General features: G+C 32.9%; 1 protein-coding gene across 1 annotated transcript in view; it reads right to left on the bottom strand.

Moving 5' to 3' along the window:
* The window catches only part of LOC129218034 (protein bric-a-brac 2-like), a 30,917-nt gene extending 21,243 nt beyond the window's left edge, over window positions 1-9,674 (bottom strand). The window contains exons 1-2 of the mRNA XM_054852215.1: window positions 9,537-9,674; window positions 623-1,397 (exon numbers count right to left, since the gene is read on the bottom strand). Coding sequence (XP_054708190.1) covers window positions 623-1,366 — 744 coding nt within the window. The 5' untranslated portion in view covers window positions 1,367-1,397; window positions 9,537-9,674. The remainder of the gene's footprint in view (window positions 1-622; window positions 1,398-9,536) is intronic.
* Window positions 9,675-20,361: the final 10,687 nt, after the last annotated feature.

Genomic DNA, 20,361 nt, shown 5'->3' with positions numbered 1-20,361 from the left:
GAGATATAACGCCGGCCATTGAAACTTGACCCCCCCCCCCTTTTTAAATATTTCTGGAACCGTTCCTGACACATCCCTCAACCCCGAGTTTCGTAACAAACTTTAGTAAACATAACTTCCCCCCTAACCTTTATTTTTCATGAGACAAACAGTTTAAAGTGTGAAAAAAAAATCTACGAATGTCTCAATAAAAAATTTGATATAATAGAGATTTTTTCGACATATAGAAACAATTTTTCTATGTAATGAACCTAGAAATTGCTGGGATTTCGATATACAGAAAACTTCGATACGTGGAGGTTCAACTGTATACACCTTTGTAAAGACACACGTGGATGATTTTTGCATATTTGAAGGGATTAGGTGTAAGATTATGGTTAGTAAAAAAGAGAAAATAAAATGAAAAAGGTAAATTTTTTGTAAGAAATAAAAATGTCCACATGTTCCCTTCTTCCCTAATGATTAAGATAAGTCAGTGCTGCCTTGACTAGGCCCTTCCTTGAAATGAACTAGTGAGAATCACTCTTCTATGTATAATACAGCATACTTTCTTTTTGTTTGCTGGGCCATCCTAGTTGACAGCAATGAAAAAACAAAGTTAAAAAATAACCAAAGCACTTACACTACTTGCCATTCTCTGTTCTAATAATTTTGACTCCATTTCATATTCTTCATCAGAATCTGGTTCTCTAATTATACACCTTGTAGACTGATGGTGGGGGGATGAATAGGCATTCATAGGCACATGAGAATTTAAACGCAAACCATCGTTTGATTTTATTTCCCGTGGGGTATAAAATTCATCATTTGAAATTTCATGAATTTCATGATTATCTGGTGAAAGAGGTTCTTTTTTTATAAATATATCGTCATCACTTTTATTTGAGTCGCTCATTGATCTTTTCCGGCCCCTACTTCGTTTCTTCATAGGGGTAGAAGCTCTATGAGAATGTGGTGTATTGCTGTCAATCCGTGAATTTGGACCTTGAGCTGTCCTGTAGATACTATTATCTGCACATATCTCAGTCAATTCCTTCACTTTAAGTGCTTCTGCAGCTTTTAGGAATGCAGGGAGATCCTCATGAGCAACTTTAACTTCTCCATTATAAATGAAGTCCATAATAGCTTTCATGACTTCAAATTTCACATCACTCATAAAAACTATTGGGTGCTGGCAAGGATTTTCTGTGAAAAGGGATTGAAAGTATGGGCTACAAGCAGACAGGATTAACTTGTGTGCCTTTAGACTGTGTCCTTCACATGACAATGTTACATCAACTAATACATCTGATGACTGGAAGCTCTTGAAGGATGACAACAAATTAATTGGATGATTATTCCACTTGAAACACACTTTCTGAGACATTGTGGCACATGTGGTAAAATTTATTAGGAAACTAGAAATTAAGAAGAAATGAAGGCAAATAAATAAAAATTATAACATTTTATATTCAAAAAACAAGCAGATCTGAATCAGTGTGACATATTTCAGAAAAAGGTTTTTGGCACAATACATGAATGCAAGATCAACTAAGGTTATTTTTAATTCAACATTGAAGATGACATAAGAAATTCAGAACATTTAACCAAAAAGAGCTTAGAAAATGCTTTACATAAAAAATACAGAAAAAAATTATAAAAGAATTACTGTGTTTGCAATAAAGAATAGCTGTTCTAACACACTTTTTACTACTTTTTAAAGATTCTTCTTTCTCATTTTGAATTTCAATGCTCTATTAAATCTGTACTTTGGAACAACCAACGTCAATAAACAGATTTGTAAAAAGGTGAAGTGGTGGCCCTGGTGACCTTAAAGTGTTGATTTACTAAAAAAATTCATGGAACCACCGACTTTGGTTAAACAAGGTTCAATCTTTTTTTTTTTTTTTTTTGGTAGTTCGAAAATACAAATAAATTTTCAATTGAACAATGAGTCCGAAAACCAGTTGCCTCCTTCGTTAAAACCCTAGGAGATGACTGATTTTCAGGCTCATTGATTCAATATTTTTGAACTTATTTGAATTTTCAGTGAAAAAGGGCTCTCCTCTGATATGCCCCCCTCTTGGCGAGATTTTAATTTTTCGCTCGATACGAAAATCGCCAATAAGGCGATAACTTGGCAACCCTGGTTTTGCAACTTGAACGCTGGAAAGTAGTTTCTCTAAGTCTGTTTTTGCACGTGTATGTGTTTTAGGAGGTAGGTGCTCATATGTTTCGCTCTTAGGGAGATTTTAAGTTGAATACTCTAAAATAAAGTTTCAATTCAAACTTTATTTTAGAGTATTCTTTTTCTTGTTGTTTTTTAATGTTAATTTAGTTGAATTTTCTATTTTTATTATGAGTTCAGTTTGTGATGTTGTCCAAATGTATCAATTGAAATTTTTGAATGAATCTTCTTTTTCTTTTTCGTCAGGTCGTCCAACGTTTGGACGTACCGGAGTCCTAAATAGATTTTTTATATTTAAACTAATTGAAAATAAAGAGGTTAGGTAAGTGAACATATTTTGAATTATTGTGTTTTTAGTGTGTTTCTGGTAGTTTGTATTTTGGTCTGGTTGGCATTTTTGTAGCACAAAAATGGTGTTAATTTCACATAAAATCTGTGACTTTATTGTATAGGGTCTGGTGGGGGAAAGTGGTCAACGGGGTAAAGTGGTCATTCGTGAAATAAATAGCTATAGCTTGGAAATAAATGTTTGAATGAATGTGAAAATTTTATTATAGAGTAGGGTAGTTAGAAACTACATTTTGAATACAACATTTTACAACTGGCAAAATTTTTTTGGTGAAAATAAATATTTTGTGTGAATATGAAAAGGTTTAAAATCCAAACACCTCTCTTAACTTCCTTGTGAAATTTTGTTTGTTAGAATTATGAACAGATTGACTGCATAGGAAGCTTCCTACATGTCTCGAGAATTCTTACCCATTAACAGTTAGCTGAATCTCTTTTAGGTAATTTTTTAGAACAATTTAAGTAAGATGGGGTAAAGTGATCATAATACTAGGCTTAACAAATATTGTTCTTCTAATGCCACTTAATCGTTAAGTATATGGAAGATATAAATTAAAATAGTAATTTCACTTAATATGTATTGTTTTTACAGTAAACGGGGTTAAATTTACGAGTATATGCATATGCATACGCATATACTCGTGTAGGGACGTATATAGATATATTCACATAAATGCACCAATAAATACGTATATGAGTATCTCCAAGTATTTTTAATCTATACATATATACATTCGACTATACACGTACATACTCGCTTATTCTCGTATATGCATAAACACTTATATACTCAGGTACAGACGAATATACGCGTACGTTCGCGAGTATACACTTACATACAAATATATGATATACAAGTAAACAGGGCGAGTTTAAACTTTTAGGCAAATTATTAAAATGTGTTAGAGGGGAGGATAAGAAGCAAGAATCATAAGGAGCATATGGTTACAAACACAATGCTGACGCACTACATGCACGCAAAGCCAGAAACTAATGGATGCAAAACAGGTCACAAATTTATATATTACACAAAGAAAATTTAACACAACATTGTAGGTCTCAAGAAAGCTTTTAAGCGATTGATGAAATTTGCGCCCTGCTGCTGTAATACATGTGTGTCGCAATCACAAAGCACTCTCTTGCAATAACGAGGCTTTTGAAAAAGTTTCATCTGTCGCTGCGCCTTTGTTGCGATGCTTGTATTAGAGCTACTAAAGGTAACTTTTACCAACTGCTCTAAATATTTCTTAAAATCTAAAATGTTGGTTAAAATCATCTTTGTGTAACAAAATTGCGATTTGTTAGCATCCATCAGTTTCTGGCTTTGTGTGCATGTAGCGCGTCAGCGAACGTAAGTTCCTTATAATTCTTTGCTTCTTATCTTCCCCTTTCACCCTCCTTAGATTTTTGCACAAGAGCTTTTGCTCATTCTGCAGGCACACATGTATATAAGCTTATATACTCATGTATATATATATGTACTGGTGTACACACGTAAATGTACTTATATGCGTCTATACAGGACATAATCGTGTTTGCACGTACATACGTATATACTCGGGCTTCACAATATATATATGTGAGTAGAAACGTGCCCCCTCCCCAAACACGCACTAGATGTATCCACGAATTAACTCGTTTATACCCGTATATGTGTGCATATACACTTATATATGCGTGTATACATCTACTGTACACGTATATACTCAGGTATGCACGTATGTACTCGATATACAAGTGCATACACGCATATGATATTCGTTTACACGCGTATATACACGTGATACGTATATACCCGTGTAGACACGTATACACTCCTGTAGGTAATCACATATACATGCTTATATACTCGTGTATACACGTATATACTTGAGTAGGCACGTGCATGCATGTATCTGATGCACACATGTATCTACTCATATATGAACGTGTTTACTAATGTTTACACGACACGTATATACTCGTGTATACACACATATGCTTGTGCATATACTTGTAACTATAAAAATAACCGAAATATACAAATATTAGGGTTGTTTATAATGGTTTTGCATCTATTTTTAACTATGACCACTTTACCCCATGCTATGACCACTTTCCCCCACCCCATGGGGTAAAGTGGTCATAAATACAAAGGGAAAAGAAAGTGTTATAAAACTACTTAAATCAATATTTATTTTCCTAAAACTCAATGTACTGTGCTCTTTAATAATGCAATGTAAAATAAAAACAAAAAAAGTTTAAATGTTTAAAGAATTTATTGTATCTATTATTCGCATAAGTTGAAAACCTATGATTTTATGACCACTTTACCCCACCAGACCCTACTGAACGGAGGAGATCTGTGACTTATATCCGACTGTGATGTATATTAAAAGTCGGAGGGATAACGGACCGAGCGGCAGCGAGGTCCTGGCGAGCCCGAGGTGTCATAGTACTTTCGTAATGAGACCGAGGCAGGGCCGGCGAGCCGAGGTCTCATTACGAAAGTACTATGAGACCGAGGGCTCGTATCCCGGAGAAACAATGGAAAAAAATTAATGCATTAATTTCATTAAATAATTAATGACATAATTTGAATTTTTCCTGTTGGCGCTAAAAAAGCATCGCTAAGAACGATGTATGACATATGACGTCATACATAGTTTTCTTGGCGACGCTTTTTTGGCGCCAACAGGAAAAAGTCGCCAAGAGGGGGGTATATCAGATTTGTTCCTGAAAAAGTAAATATAGTAGTACCTCCGAACAGGGGACAGTCACAGGGACAGAAGGTTTTTTTGTTATTGGGAGGAGTCTGCTGTGAGGGAAGATTACTTAAAGAATTTCTCATAGCAGTCAACTTAATAAGAACTACAACATTAATAAAAAGAGTGATCTTCCCATTGTGATCTAACAAGTATCAAACTTGTGTATTATTTACTATTTCATTTTCAAAGTGTAACTAATCATTTTTTCTTGCTTCTTGCATACAGTAAAGATAAAGCACATTAGGTAAAAAATAATCTGAATAATGAAAATACTAATTTGATTAGATTTTGAACAAACATTTGATGATTCCGACGTAACTCCATAGACTTAATATAGGCCGATGTCCCAGTACTCTGAATACCCTATAATATGCAGTGGCGGCAATAAGGGCTTTTAAGTTGGGGGAGGGGAATAAAAAAAAGATATGGGACTTTAGCGGCAGCAAAAAAAAAAAAAAAAAAAAAATGAAAAAAAAGGGGGGCAAAATTTTGTTAGGGCAGATTTTGAGAACATTGAAGCAGATAAGTGGAAATTGATACAAGGGCAGTTCTCAAAAGGTGGGAGCAAACACAGACTTCAAATTTGAAGCATCAACACCAAATAACTTTCATTTTAATTAACTCTATAATTTTTGAGGTAAATTATAATGCTGTATAGAGACAAGAATTGACATAAATTATGGAAAAAAAGCTCTTTAAATGCCCTTAAAAAAATATTTTCTATGCTAAATGGCACAATTTTGGACATACCAAAATGTTAACTGAGCAAATGTACCATTAAAAAAAATTTTTTTTTAATTATTTCCATACGTTTCAAAAAAAAATTAAAGGTATGAATCTTACACTGAATAATTTTTTGTTAATATTTTACACAAATAACAAAAGTAAAGACAGATTATTTACTTTGTAAACGATTTTAGAAAAAAAGTAAGTTTGAAATTTGATGCATGTCCAAAAGTTACGATCTTTACAATGCTATTATTTGAGAACTAAGTATATGATGTTTTCGTTTTAAAGGTATTTATCGATCCTCATAATCAATTTTTAATTGTTTAAAAGTGTTTTCATAAGCTTTTATGCAGTATCTTAGAAGAAAAATAATTTTTCTTAAACATACATGTAGTGATGTCAAATACCCGGGTATTTATTTTTAGGGGTAAATACCCAGGGTATATACCCGGGTAAATACCCAAAATGGGTATTTATTTCAAAAATTTGTATTCAACTAAAATACTTTTCTGTATGTATTCTATTATGTATATATATAACCAACCATATACAAAACAACAAATTTTTGCCCAAAATTGTATTTTGATCACATATTTAAAGAATTATTGTGTGAAACAACTTAGCAATCAAATATGATATTCACATTAAATGTGTTGGATATGCCTCATAAATGTTGATAGCCAAATTTCAGATATAAAAAGCCATTCTACAAAATGTAAAAAGCTTAACTGGTTACAAAAAAAAATCGATTTTTTAAGGTTCTCGTCTTTAATAACCCAGTAATATATCCCATGTCCCTGCATGACATCAAAATGTAACGAAATGTCGCTCAATTTATTATTACTATTTATTTACCTATATATTTTACAAAAATTTCCACCAAACCTAGTTCAAGTGTTCAGGCGTATTCTGCATATCATTTTTTCATTAAGCCTTAGATTTCATTAAGATTTTAATTAAAAAAATTATAATACATAAATTTTTATATTTTTAATCATTCCTTTTTTGGTTTATGTTTAAAAAAAAATCACCTTTTGACACCACCTAAATTGTTTCGTGCAAAATGCGCAATTCCTAGGGGATTTACCCTGCCTTCAGATAAATGCCAGGGGAAAAATATTTATCTCCCTCCCCCCTACATTATTAATTGGGTGTATTAAAAATAGTTTGAATAAATTTTCATCATGAAGTACCGGGGAGCAAATGCAAATGAGCAAAGCAACAGAAAACAATATTTTTATTTATTTATTTATTTTTATTTATTTATTTTTGCTTAATGTGAAAACTGTTTCTATATTTGCCATGTTATCACTTAAACAGCAATAAAATAAATAACATCATAGTTTTAATAACTTCTCTGTTTATTCTTCCAAGTTCATCATTGAATTGCTAAATACTTCTCCAATTATGATATTGAAAAGAAAGATTCTTTGGTTCACGATATGTTTCTTTCATAATTTCAAGTCTTTCAATTAAAAATATTTTTAGCAATTATTTCATATTTAGATTTTGAAAAAAAATTTCCCATTCAGTTTTTGCATTTTTTTTTTTGTAAAATACCCAGTTTTTGGGTATTTACCCAGGCCTTGGGTAAATACCCAAAAAATATTTACCTACCCGCTGGGTATTTACCCGATCCACATCACTACATACATGTGAGATGTCCAAATGACGTTACGATCTTGACGCCGATAATTCTGTACGTTTATTTCTAATTTTTTTATAATCCACTATCTTCTAACCTCAATAAAAAAGGTTATTATGATGTTATCTTCTTTAATCCGTTGGTATTTTGCATAATTAATGCGTTACACATTGAACAATACATAAATTACAGCCGAAACATGGCTGGTTATGATCGTTACAAAAGCCATTTTGCGAGAAAATCGCCAAGCAAACCTCCGTTGGCGACAACACAGTATACGATAAGACAAAGGTTACCAGAGGGTAATTCCAGTTTGACAAATGTAGTTAATCGTCAGCTGCACCAGTTTTGGCGACTTTATCACCTGCGCAACCATTTTTTTCCCGCCGCTTTTATTATTTTAGAGTTTTTTTTTCTCTTCTTTCTTTTGGAAACATAATTTAACGGTCTCCAAATAGAAATAAGAATTTCTTTTTTCAATAATATTTTTTTAGACATCGTTTTAATTCTTATAACATTAGAAAAAATATTCATTATTTAAACTGATGTCACTTTTTACATTCATTCTTAAAGCATATTTTGTTTATTTTTCCTTTAAAAAAATATATGTCGTATTTATTTGTCTATTTTTATTCCTTATTTGTCCCAATAGATCAAACTACAAGTTTGTATAAATATTTCCATGAAGCTTTTTTCTACCTTTCATCAACTTCTTCAAAATCATTCCAAAACTTTATTGTCTGTAAAGAGCAGTATGTATAGCCATTCAAGTACTTCATTAATATCCTCTTTATCATTAAATTGCAAAATTCAAAAAGTAGTAAATAAAATTTTCATTGGAAAAGTTAAAAATCAGATTAACAATTGTCAAAAATGCTGAAAATTACATTATGATGATGTCCAAAATCTGTTACCTACAGACTGCTGATTTAATTTGTTAATTAACAATTTTTACAAATACCTGCTGTCTTTTCATTGTTCATATATTATGTTGTAGGTATGCATACTATAGAATAAAAGCAAAATTGATGTCAAATTTGAAAATTTTTGAAATTGCCCAAAGTTAACTTTTTTGTTCCCACCTTTTGAGAACTGCCCTTATATGGAAATCCCAGATGAAGGTGAATTATACACTGTGAAGTTTGCTACAAAATCGTCTGCAGATTTATCTATGTGTTTCCCCGAGAAAGATGACATTGCTGATATGCAGGCATTACGAATTGTACAAATGCTACCTCAACCAAGCCCCAAGTCTTTGCCTATACAGCTTTTGTTAATAAATTTGGTTCAGTCAGTAGTATATTATAGCTGTTTTGGATTAAAATTGTTTCTTTAATGCAATTAAACTTTTTTTCAAATATTTTTTCCCTAAATTACAGTATAGTTCAACTTTTAACAACATATACCCATTTTACCCCGAAACAGGTGTAAAATAGGTATATAACCTTTTAAACAAATATTAAAGCAAAAAGTAAAAACAAAATGTGTTCAATTTAGAGCTAAGATGCACAATGTATAGAATATTGAGTGAAAACATGATTATATTTCACAATGTTTCTGCTATGGATCATCAAAACCAAAAAAGCTATTTTTTTATAACCATTTTATCCCGGTTGACCCTATCTGGTCGAAAAGTATGTACATGAAGAAAACTTTCAACAAATGAAGGTAGAAAAACATGAGTAAACTGGATATCAGAAGATGGTACCGAAAAACAGGAGCCTCGATTAAAAGAACTATATTTGGTAAGTATATGACTTTATAGTACGGATAGCTGGAGACTGGCCGGAGAATTTACCCTACATTTAAAATTCGTCATATTTTGAGAATTGTTTAAATAAGTTCTCAAAGAAAAAATATCAAAGAGAAATGCATAATAATTTTGGAAAGCGATGCTTACAAAAATAATCCAAGACTATTGATAAGGTTCAGCGCAAGCAATTACATTCGAAACTATACAAATGTCAACAAGAACAAATATAACGCAAACGCAAATGGCTGAGCTGACAGCGACAATGGCGCAGTGTTGCCAGATGATCACACACAAACACAAATCCAGATTTCCCCACTTTCCTTCCAACTTTGGACGTTGCTACTACTCCTCGAAAATAAGCAGCTATGATTGGCTAACGTAGTCTACTCCAGTAGGGACTACTTATTGGCAAAATAATCGCTCATTTTGGCGAAAAATTTCTAATTCTACAGGAAAAAAATTACATGACGAATTATACAGTTGAGTAATCTTGTCGGTTGCCATTTTTTTCTTGCGTGCTGAGAAATACGTTCGGATGTTACAAAAGCTTTGAGGCTACTAGAGTTCTCATGGGTTTTCGAACTAGTATTATAGAGTCCCTACGGAGATTTTTAGAGGGCGGAAATGGTTAAGAGGAATATGTATTGGAAAGGAGATCTCTTAATACTCTAATGGAGACTTTTGGGAAATGTTTTTCTTTTTATAATATAGCTTGAGTTCTTGAGTATTAAATGTCCTCATTCACAGGGGTACCCACCTAGGGGGAGGATCATGGCATTTTTAGGGAGGTTCTTTTAGGGGTATTTTTTTCATTCGGGAGGGACTCTTGCTCGGGTGTTTTTTGCGACATTGAGAAGAGATGCGCCCTTGTCCATCGGGGATGAGCACCCCTGTCATTCAAATGAAGCTTTTCAGGGACTACTGTCCTTAATTTGATGCGTCGCTTGAACAGGACCGTTGACGTTATTTAGGTTTAATTAGGTTTTTAAGGGGGTAGTTTTAAGTGATATGTTTATCCTCATTTTAGAGGGACTCTCTTTATGGGGGGGGGGGTACTCCGGTCATAGCCGCCCACATGGGTGGCAAGTGAGGGCTCAAGCTCTCCCCCCTTAGAACTCACCGAGGCGTCCCCCTAAGGGCAAGGGCGCACCCCTCTCAATATTGAGCTCCTCCCCCAAATGAGAAAAATACCCCTCCCTATAAATATTTTAATGGCGCAGTATGCGCCATGACCCCCCCCCCCCCTATCCCAGGTGGGCACCCTCGGAAATCAGAGCTTTCTTGATTTTAGTACTTTTTCTTTGCAAAAATGTATTAACATTTCTCTAGCTACTAATGAATAAGTTATCAAAAATGTCAAATTTTAATAACTCTAATCAGTACAGAAATCAGTTTCCACGGGGAAAATATATCCTGCTACATCATGGGGAAAATATCTGGTCTCCCTCTTCTCAAAATGTTGCATATGGGCGCCCATTTTCCGGGATCAATATGATATATCAAGGGGTTAAATGGAGTTAGGACACCGCTCATGAGAAAGATTTAGGCACTCTTTTGATACTATTAAACTGTTTCTTCATTCCAAGTTTGTCTCTTTTGGGGATCGGGAGGTGTCAACTGCCCCCCCCCCCGTCATAAAATTTTTTTTGGACTAATGTCAACTACTATACTTTATCTTAATGAACATTGGCAAGGTCGAACGCTATTCTGAAACTGTTGATTTTTTTTGTTCAGCATCATTTTTAGTATTTCTTCAGGTAATCCGACACTGCCTCTGTTTCGGTTTCTGACTTTGTATGAATATCGCGCGTCAGCATTACGTTAACGTCATATGTTCCTAAGCATGAATCTTGCTTTGTAACCGTGTTTCTGATCTACACAAAGACAGCACGACAGCTTATTTGGACGATATAGTTATGAATTCCCTACTGTATATATGCACAATGGGAGAGGGGAGCATGAGTGTCCTCGGTTCCAGGGCTGGATTTACGTCACAAACATACTACTAGGGGAAGGACCCTACAGATTTTGGGGCACAAAATTTATAGATCCGGTCCTGCTCAGTTTAAAGTAAAATAAAAAACAGAGCCCCTTCAAGAAAAAAATTGGGCCTACCAATACAGGGCCGCCAGAGCTTGAGTTTTCCTTCAAGATCTTATAGTTTTTTCAATCGGAGGCTACCCTCCTTTAAGACCAAACTGTCCAAATAACGGGCCTGACCTCCCCTCCCTCCCCACGACTATATGGTCTATTGTGGCAATTGTCCCTGATAAAAAAAAAAGTACTTTGTGCTTAATAACTAATACGAATGCGACGACCAGCCAGCCAGGGGGCGGATACAGAAAAATCATTTGGAAAGGGTACGGAAAATTGAATAGCCCCCCCCCCCCCCCCCCCCCCCCCCCCCCCGCGTCACCTTCGATGTTTTATAACAAAGTTTTAATGACTTTATTTTTAAAAGTGCATGTTTTTTATTTCTCCTTTAGATCGAGGAATTTACTTCGAAGTACATGAATATTATGCACTAATATACTTTTAATGTAGCCCGAAAACATCTTTAACGTTTCAAGCCATTTAAATACTAAATTCAATATAATGTCACCGAGATGCTAGACAATGAGCAGTTTTACTCAGGAACATTGCCGTTAAGATTATAACACAAGAGCAAAGCTATTAAATAAACCCATACTTCACTTGAGTTTTTTAAATTAATTTATAAAGAAAATCATAACATATAAGTTTTACTGAAGAATTCAGAAACTATATTTGTGTGAATTTCAAAACAATTGCTGATTTGTTCTTGAAACCATGATACAGTTGAGATAACGTATTGATACTACATGCCGTTTCCATTAAAAATCATGGTTTTTCCCAAGAAACTACCATATGATTTCTTTCATTTTGCATTTTTCATGAGCTGAAAAAAAAAAATCGCAAATAGGTTCTTCGATCAAAATGACTCTTTTAGGAGCACCTACAAATTTAAAAAAAAAAAAAAAAAATTAAAATAAAAAAAATATCAAAATAATTATTGATTCCATCAAAGAAGAATTAGTGGACGAATCGCGATAATACGGTCCCTTGAATTCGAAACTAGTGAGTTAAATGTATTCTGCAACTCTGAGCCTCTGACTCCCGTAATACCTCCTTAGCAAGCAAATATGCTGTGTGTGTTTTGTGTTCTTTTTAATTAACTACGTAAAAAATGCAAAAGAAAAGTCAAGTAATAACTAAAATAGTGAAATTAATTTATCCTTTGGGGAAGGGGGGGGGGGGGGCGCAACTTCCAGCCAGTCTAGCATAGATTAGGGTTGGTGACAAAACACCTCCTGAAACGGTGGTCCAAAAAAAAAAAAAAAAAAAAAAAACTCAAAACCATTTATTCCTAGAAAGGAAAAAAAGTGCGATTTTTCCGTTCATATCATAGTTAGGAACATTACAGAAGTGGGAAAAGCAGATTCTGTAGGTCGAATTTGGAGTTTAGGTTAGAGTAGGGGGGGAAAAAGTGCCAAGAATAATCTTTTCACGGGTTGATCGGTAAAATAAATTTAAGTGATCGATATGCTAATTAATGAACGTATCTCAACTCCACATCAAGGAAAATTGATATTCCGTTGAGATTCTTGAGTCATTAAATACAAAATTAATCAAAAAATTTATTTTCCTTTTTTCTTCCCATAATAGGAGAAAACAAATATTAAATATGTATACTCAAACCCCAAATAATGAGGGAATTAATAAAATATTTATAAACGAATAAAAATTTTGTTTTAAATATTTATTTAGCGAGACTAATTTTTGTCGTCATGGTTACAAATCGTTTTCATTCAAGGCTTACCTCAAATAGTTTTTGCATAAAGGTTTTTTTTTGTGTAAAATCAAGTATTTTCAGGAAAAACATCTAAAAATACTTAATTCTGGTAAAGATAAAGGTATAACATTATACGTTGTAAGTTTAATCTTTATGAAAAGTGCACGAGTGCAATTTGGTCATTCTTTATTACCTCATCCTAATTACTAGTTTTTTTTAAGAATATGCCTCCTTTTACCTAACCTAGAAAATCATTGGTCATGATATGATGAGTGTGAATTTGTCCTTTACTTCCATTCTATACATAGAAACTCAACAAGTAGGGTCCTATCGCAATTTGTGATTTTGAAAAACATAATTTGAATTCAAGACGTCAAAATTCAAATGAATGCCAGGGCCTTTTTTTTTCTTTTTTTCAAGTTACAACAATTTATGCGTTTTCAAGTAAAATTGTGAAATTAAAGTTTGTGTGTGGTCTTTGTATTACTGTGGGGTCTTTTGACCAGAATGGGCTATGCTGCAAATGCTTGAAAAAAATGACAATCTTGAAAAAGAGAGGAAAGAAACAAACTTTTGAGCAACCAAACTTCAAATTATTAAAATGTTTTTTTTTCCCACCACACTTCTAAGATTTATATGAAATGGCTAGATGTAGCTGTTAAAAAATATAGTAGCTAATTTGAGAGGTTGCAGAAAATTTTTTAACAATCTGGTAGAAAACATAAAATATAGACACATAGATTTGATACAAGAACTTTATTTATAGCTTCCAAAAATATATGCATAGTAGGTACCAATTCAAATGATCAAATCTTTATTTCTTTATGAATGAAACAGAAATATATCAGTTTAACAAATTAGATTTGATCAAAAGATCCTAATTCAAGGGAAATGGAGCAAGCCTCCAAACAATATGGCAAAAACCTTTTAAAAATTAACCAATTCCTCTTAAATGAATTGTTATGAGGCATGTTATGTCTTCAGATACTTCCACCCTTTTTTGATGACAAGCAGACAAATTGCACAAAATAATTTCAATATTTTGCCCCAATGTCTCATTAGTTCTACCATTATCCTGCTTCACACTGTTCCTTCAATGTTCGACGTAGGATGCCTTTAAAGATGTCTTAACAAGCTTCTAGGCAAATATCTAGAAAAAGGAGGATCCAAGCTTTAAATCTTCAAGAATATGCTTCTACAGTCTTCCATTGAGCTTAAAAATTTACTTTCTTTTCATTTGAACCATTTTACAAAAATTATGGGTGCTATTAACAAAGATGGGGTAAGAGATATCAAGACATGAAAGAAACAGGTGATCTGAAGAAGCTCCAAACATCTCTATATGGAGTAAAACTGCGTAACACTTTTTCATCAGGGGAGTGTAAAGAGGTGTCAGAAGGTATAAAAAATTATTTAACAAATACACAGTAAAAAATTATTTAGGTTAGCTATGCCAATCACTAAATTCGAGAGATCAATGAGCCTGAGCTGTTATCTTTTGCTAACAGCACAGTTAGCTTTTGCTCCTCAGATGTGTAGACAAAATACTACATAGTACAGTTAACTCTCAATCACTGTACTCAAAGTCCTGAAAAAAAACGGCTGTAACCTTTGAGTTACGGGAAGCAACCACAGCCTTCTCAAGAGTTAGGGACCCAATGAAATCTATGAGATAAAAAAAAATATTAGAATTAGAGTCAACTGCATAACACAAATCAATGAATAATAAAGTTAGAACATAAGAAAAAATTCATGTACACTTGTTATTTGATGATTTTAAAGTTGAATAATTTCCTCCTTGATTACTTATTACAGATTAAAACTCTTGAAATATCACATATTCATACTTTTGTTGAATCAGTTATTACTCTTCAGGCTCAGACTAAATTGAAAAGCATAAGCAGAGGAAATGACAGCAAATGAAGCCAAATCTCTCTACTATGTGTCATTTAGTCAGGAATTTTCAGTTTTTGCATCTGCACATGCGAAATACTTCTTGGACTGAAGGGGGAAAAACAACTTAATTTAAAACTTAAATGCACAAATATTGCCATGCATCATAATCATACTGGAATAATACACAATGCATTGTTTTTTCTCCTTTTTCAAACATCAAATTGCAGTTGGTTCTCTGTTTAACGACATTCTATTGAATGACTTTTCATAGTACCAGATACTCCACTGCAGTTTTAGAAGTATTCTATTTAAGTACGATTTTTTGCGGTCCCCTGAAAGTCGTTAGATAGAGTCAACTGTATTATATTTCTCATCTATTTCTAATTAAATCATTTATTTAATAGTTTTAATAGGTTAACAAGCTGTTTTTAATAGCTTACTCTGCTTAATTTTTTTTGAACACAAATCAATAAAAAATCACAAGTTAGAACACATGGGAAAAAGTTCATGTAGACTTGTGTCATTTATCAACTTTTAAAAATACTACTAAGATAAGTAAAAATACTACTTTATCTACTTTTAAAATACTACATACAACTAAAGTTGTATGATTTTCTACTTGATTACCTCTTACAGATGAAAACCCTTGAAACATCGTACAGATCCATACTTCTGTTGATTCAGTTGTTACTCTTCAGGCTCAGGCTAAACTGAAAAGTACAAGCAGAGGAAATGACTGACAGTAAATGAAGCCAAATCTCTCTACCATGTACCATTCAGTAAGGAATTCAGTTTCTGAAGCTGCACGCCCAAAATACTTCTTTAACTGTGGGGGGAAAAAACAATGTAATTTCAATCTTAAATGCAACAATATTACAATGCATCACAATGGAATAGTAAGCAATGCATGAGTTTTCACCGTTTTCATAAATAAACTGCTATATTTCTGTTGTCTATTACACCAGGTTTCTACTTACTCAAATGAACAATATAGAATAGCATCCAAAAGGAGAACAATTATAATAAATTAATATGAATTTCTGCCTTCTGTGCATAGAAAAAAAAATCAAGAATAACAAATATCAAGCGGGGAAATGCTTTGCACACAATGCATTTTAACCTGGAGTGCTCACAGACATATAAGATAAACACACCACTTGTGATCAGTGCTTCAGTAGTGGCCACTTCAAGGTTAATACTTGAGAAAATAGGATTCCAGGTCTCCCAATGGATTCAAAAGTGCATCAAACATCATTTACACCTCAATAGCGAAATATTAAATACATTGTAACATTTTACCTGCATCAAATCATATTATTGACATGCAAGGTCGAGCGAAACAATTTTGTAATAGATTAACTAGGTGCACCAATTTTTAAATAAATATTTGATTCTTTAAGAATTGAAGTTTTCAATACTGTTTTTTTTGGGCACTTATCTAGTTCTTTTGTGAAACATAAATCAAACTTGATTATTAAAATTTGACCTTACCAATTATCCTTGGGTACTTTTCGTTCGTTCATGCGCGTCAAACCATTGCAGTCGCCTAACGTCATAGTTGCCATAAACTCCAGGTCAAAATCACTAACGATTTAGCTGTTATTTACATCCACTCGACAAGATGCTGTCCATCTTTAGATAAAAGTAGCCTCACAAAAACTGGACCAGTAATGCATTGCCATGAAAAGAAAAAAGCCAGGAATATAATACAAACATTACAGTGCAACAAGAATAACACACAGTAAAAGAGCTATAAAAACACTATTGAAAAGATATTACATGAAGCAATTTGGCATTAAGTATAAAATAATTACCCATTGCTATTTTAATTGCCTGTTGAGCTGTAGGAGCTCTTAGTATAAAAAATGGCAGTTAATGCAATAAATGTATTATCAAACAGAAAGCTGCATTTATGTTGGTTAAAAATACACCAAATCGAGGTCCCCAAAACACCAGATATCTTGTTTGGTGACTAAATACGGTTCATAAAACCAATCATCAGCAAACTTAGGGTCATTAATGAATTGCGACACATTTTGAGCAGTGTATTTATTTATAACCTTATAAAACAGCTAATACATGCAAGGTAGTATTATTTTTTAAAGAGGAAGCAACTTTTAAGAAAATTAGATTATATTTCTTATAGTTCGGTGTACTGCTCAACATACAAAACTTATACTCACTTATAGATTTCCTTTCATTTTTGTTTTCTTTCCTTTTTTTGGCACTCTCGCCCGCCAAAAACATTGGTGTATTTTAATTTGTAATACACCAATTCGACAGTTCCATGTTTTTAACGTGTCGAATATGAACATCACTCGTCAATTTAGCAGTATCTTGCACATCAAAATGCGCAAAATTCTCTTCTTCCGTAATTTGTCTTGTAAGCTTTCAAATGAGGAAAACTTCGCCCCTACTTCAAAAGTCATTCCTCCATAATTACAATAATTAGATCATTAAAATACTATCCATATAGGAAAGTATGCTGAGCAAACACGATGCGCAGTTGTTGCTCGCTGGAAAAACAACGCGAACGTGATCGCCAAATATCGAGGACGTCTGAAACCACGCCAAGTTACTACAAAGGTTGCTAGAAAAATCGAGGAGTAGCAGACACTTCCTCCAACTTTTCCCTCTGATCTGACATAGAGTCCCTATATGAAAACGTAGTTTTCAGAGTTGCGACAACAGCTACGCTCGGAGAGCGCAACCGGTTTCCAGGGGAAGATAGGGTTGCCGCCGAGCTGCAAGATTGGCTCCTTGTTCGCTTTCGAGTTTCCTTTAAAAAAATAGTCACAAGCGGGAGCGGGAAGAGTTGCTGAAACGGGTATGAAGGATGTAAGCACGCTGATTCGAAAATGCATGCTGTCAAAAAATGAAACGCTCGATTTAGATTCAAACATTAAAAAAAGACAAAATGGCTCTGTGTTAGCAGAATTAAAAGCAGATTTTTTCTTAAACCTTATTCTCTTTAATACGATCAATTTTAAATTAATCAAAAGATTCCGAGACAACGAAAATTATATTAGTTTTAATTGATTCAAAATGAATGAAGGAATAAAAACTGATTAAGAAAATGAAAATAAATAAATTGGTAAAAAATAACGAACTTAAAAAATTGCTTGTTTTTGCTACATTAAATTAAGCTTTATAAAGATTTTTGAACTTAGAAATATTTCTTATATTGATATCAAAAGCATTACTTATTTATTTTATTTCTATAAAGGGGGAAAAAATACAATTTTCAGATTTAAATGGAACAAAGTTTAGCATTAACTTAAAAATTCCGAAGGGAAATATATGCCTGGGATGGCCACCTACGGGGGGGGGGGGGGGGTGTTAGGGTTATTGCACTCATGTATATGCAAAGGAAAGTTTGAAAGAGTAATACTAGACATATGTAGAAAACTTAAAACACGGTACCCTATCCAGGCCTGGATCTATACATTTTGGGCCTCCTTGCAACAAAATCTGTATGGCCCCTCCCCAGAGGTGATCAGTGTATGTTTGTAACGTTAAATAAGTCTTAGTGCTAGTTTTTTTTTCAATTTTTTTTCTTCAATTTCATAGGCTGTTGGACCACAAGATGTGGGCCACCCCTTACTGCGGGGATCCTATCTCGTTCCCCCCTCCCCCACAGTCCAAAAAAGAGATTAAGAACCTCTGAATATTTCAATGGTTTAGTGGGCACACCTAGTTAAAAGATTAATTTGTATAAAGTTGAAAACTGAAATTATATTAACTAGCAGATCGAAATATTCAGAAAGAAATTGGGAAGCTAAAGGGGGGGGGGGGACAAGTATTTTGATACATTATATTTTTCAACATTCGTATATGCATAAGAAACAGATGTCTCCATTTTTTTTTATATTTATTTCTCGAAAGTACACTATCTATTACTTAAAAGTTTCAACAACATTTCTATACCAAAACAATATTAGAATGATAGGTAGTTAGGTAGTAGACATTTTTTTAATGAAACAAAATTAAAACAATTCAGAGCACCAAAAAAGGACTTGTACTTATTTTGAATTTTTATGAGAAAGCAAAAAGTAAAAATTAAAAACAATTTATCAAAAGGAAAACTCATTTATTTCATGCTAAGTCTTCAGATCAATAGCATGATCTTATTGTTGTAGTCTTGTTGTTGTTATAAACACAGATCTCTGTTGTTCAATTTATTTTTTGGTGTTATTGTATCTATAAACTTTATTTAAAACACATAATTTCCAGCATTTTCATCCGGAAAAAAATTCATTTTTTTAATGAAGCAATCAAAACCAGAGTACCAAGACAGGATTTAAAATTAAACGTTCGTGACTATTATGTTTATGTGGCAAAACAGTCTTAGTGTTTTCTGAAATAAAACGTAACTTCAAAATAGTTGATGTACAGAATATGTTTATTACTACAAAATGTTTAAAAATTCTCACTTCAAAGTGTCGTTTCCCTTAACTGTTAACAAAACATAAGTTTAATTAAAAACGTCAGTCACTAATGGGCTAATCTTCAAAAAGTGCAACTTTGCTGTCACATGCCTTTTACAGTTAAAACTAAGGAATAATTTATTATTTTTTAATTTCAGCAAAAATATATCCATTTAAATCTGCCTTTTTTTTAAAAAATAATTTTTATTATTATTTTTTCCTTTTTTTGGGGGGGGGGGGGGGTGCAGCATGTGAATTCTCATCTCCATGTATTAGAATTTAATTGATTCAAAATAAATAAAATAAATGAAGAGATAAAAAAAGGTAAGAAAATAAAAATAAATAAATGAACGACAGATAATGCACATTAGAAATTGCTTGGGTTTTTTTTTTTTTTTTTTTGGAAAGGCAAGCGTTATAAAGAGTTTTAAATCTAAAAATATTTCCTGTAACCATCTAAAAAGCAATATTACTAATAAAAATGGTTTGCTTTTAAAAAAAATTGCATGTTTACGTTTACCCTGTACAATTTTTCTGATTTAAATGTGATTAAGTTAAACATTAAATTAAAAATTTGAAAGATAAATATGCAAAGGAAAATTTGAAAATTCAATACTAGAAATAGGTAGATGGTCAAAACGAGGTAACAAAAAAAAAAAGAGAGAAAGAATACCAAGAACCTCTAAATATTTTAGTGGTTCAGTAGGCACTCTTGGTTAAAATATTAATTTGAATAAAGTTGAAAATTATTACTTTAATTTGATGTAGATAGTAATATTCAGAAATAAATTGAGGAGTTGAGGGGGTGTAATTTGAAACATTACTTATTTTCAACTCA

The sequence above is a fragment of the Uloborus diversus genome, chromosome 3 (assembly GCF_026930045.1).
Source record: "Uloborus diversus isolate 005 chromosome 3, Udiv.v.3.1, whole genome shotgun sequence".
NCBI lineage: Eukaryota > Metazoa > Arthropoda > Arachnida > Araneae > Uloboridae > Uloborus > Uloborus diversus.
This window is presented reverse-complemented; position numbering and strand designations above follow the sequence as displayed.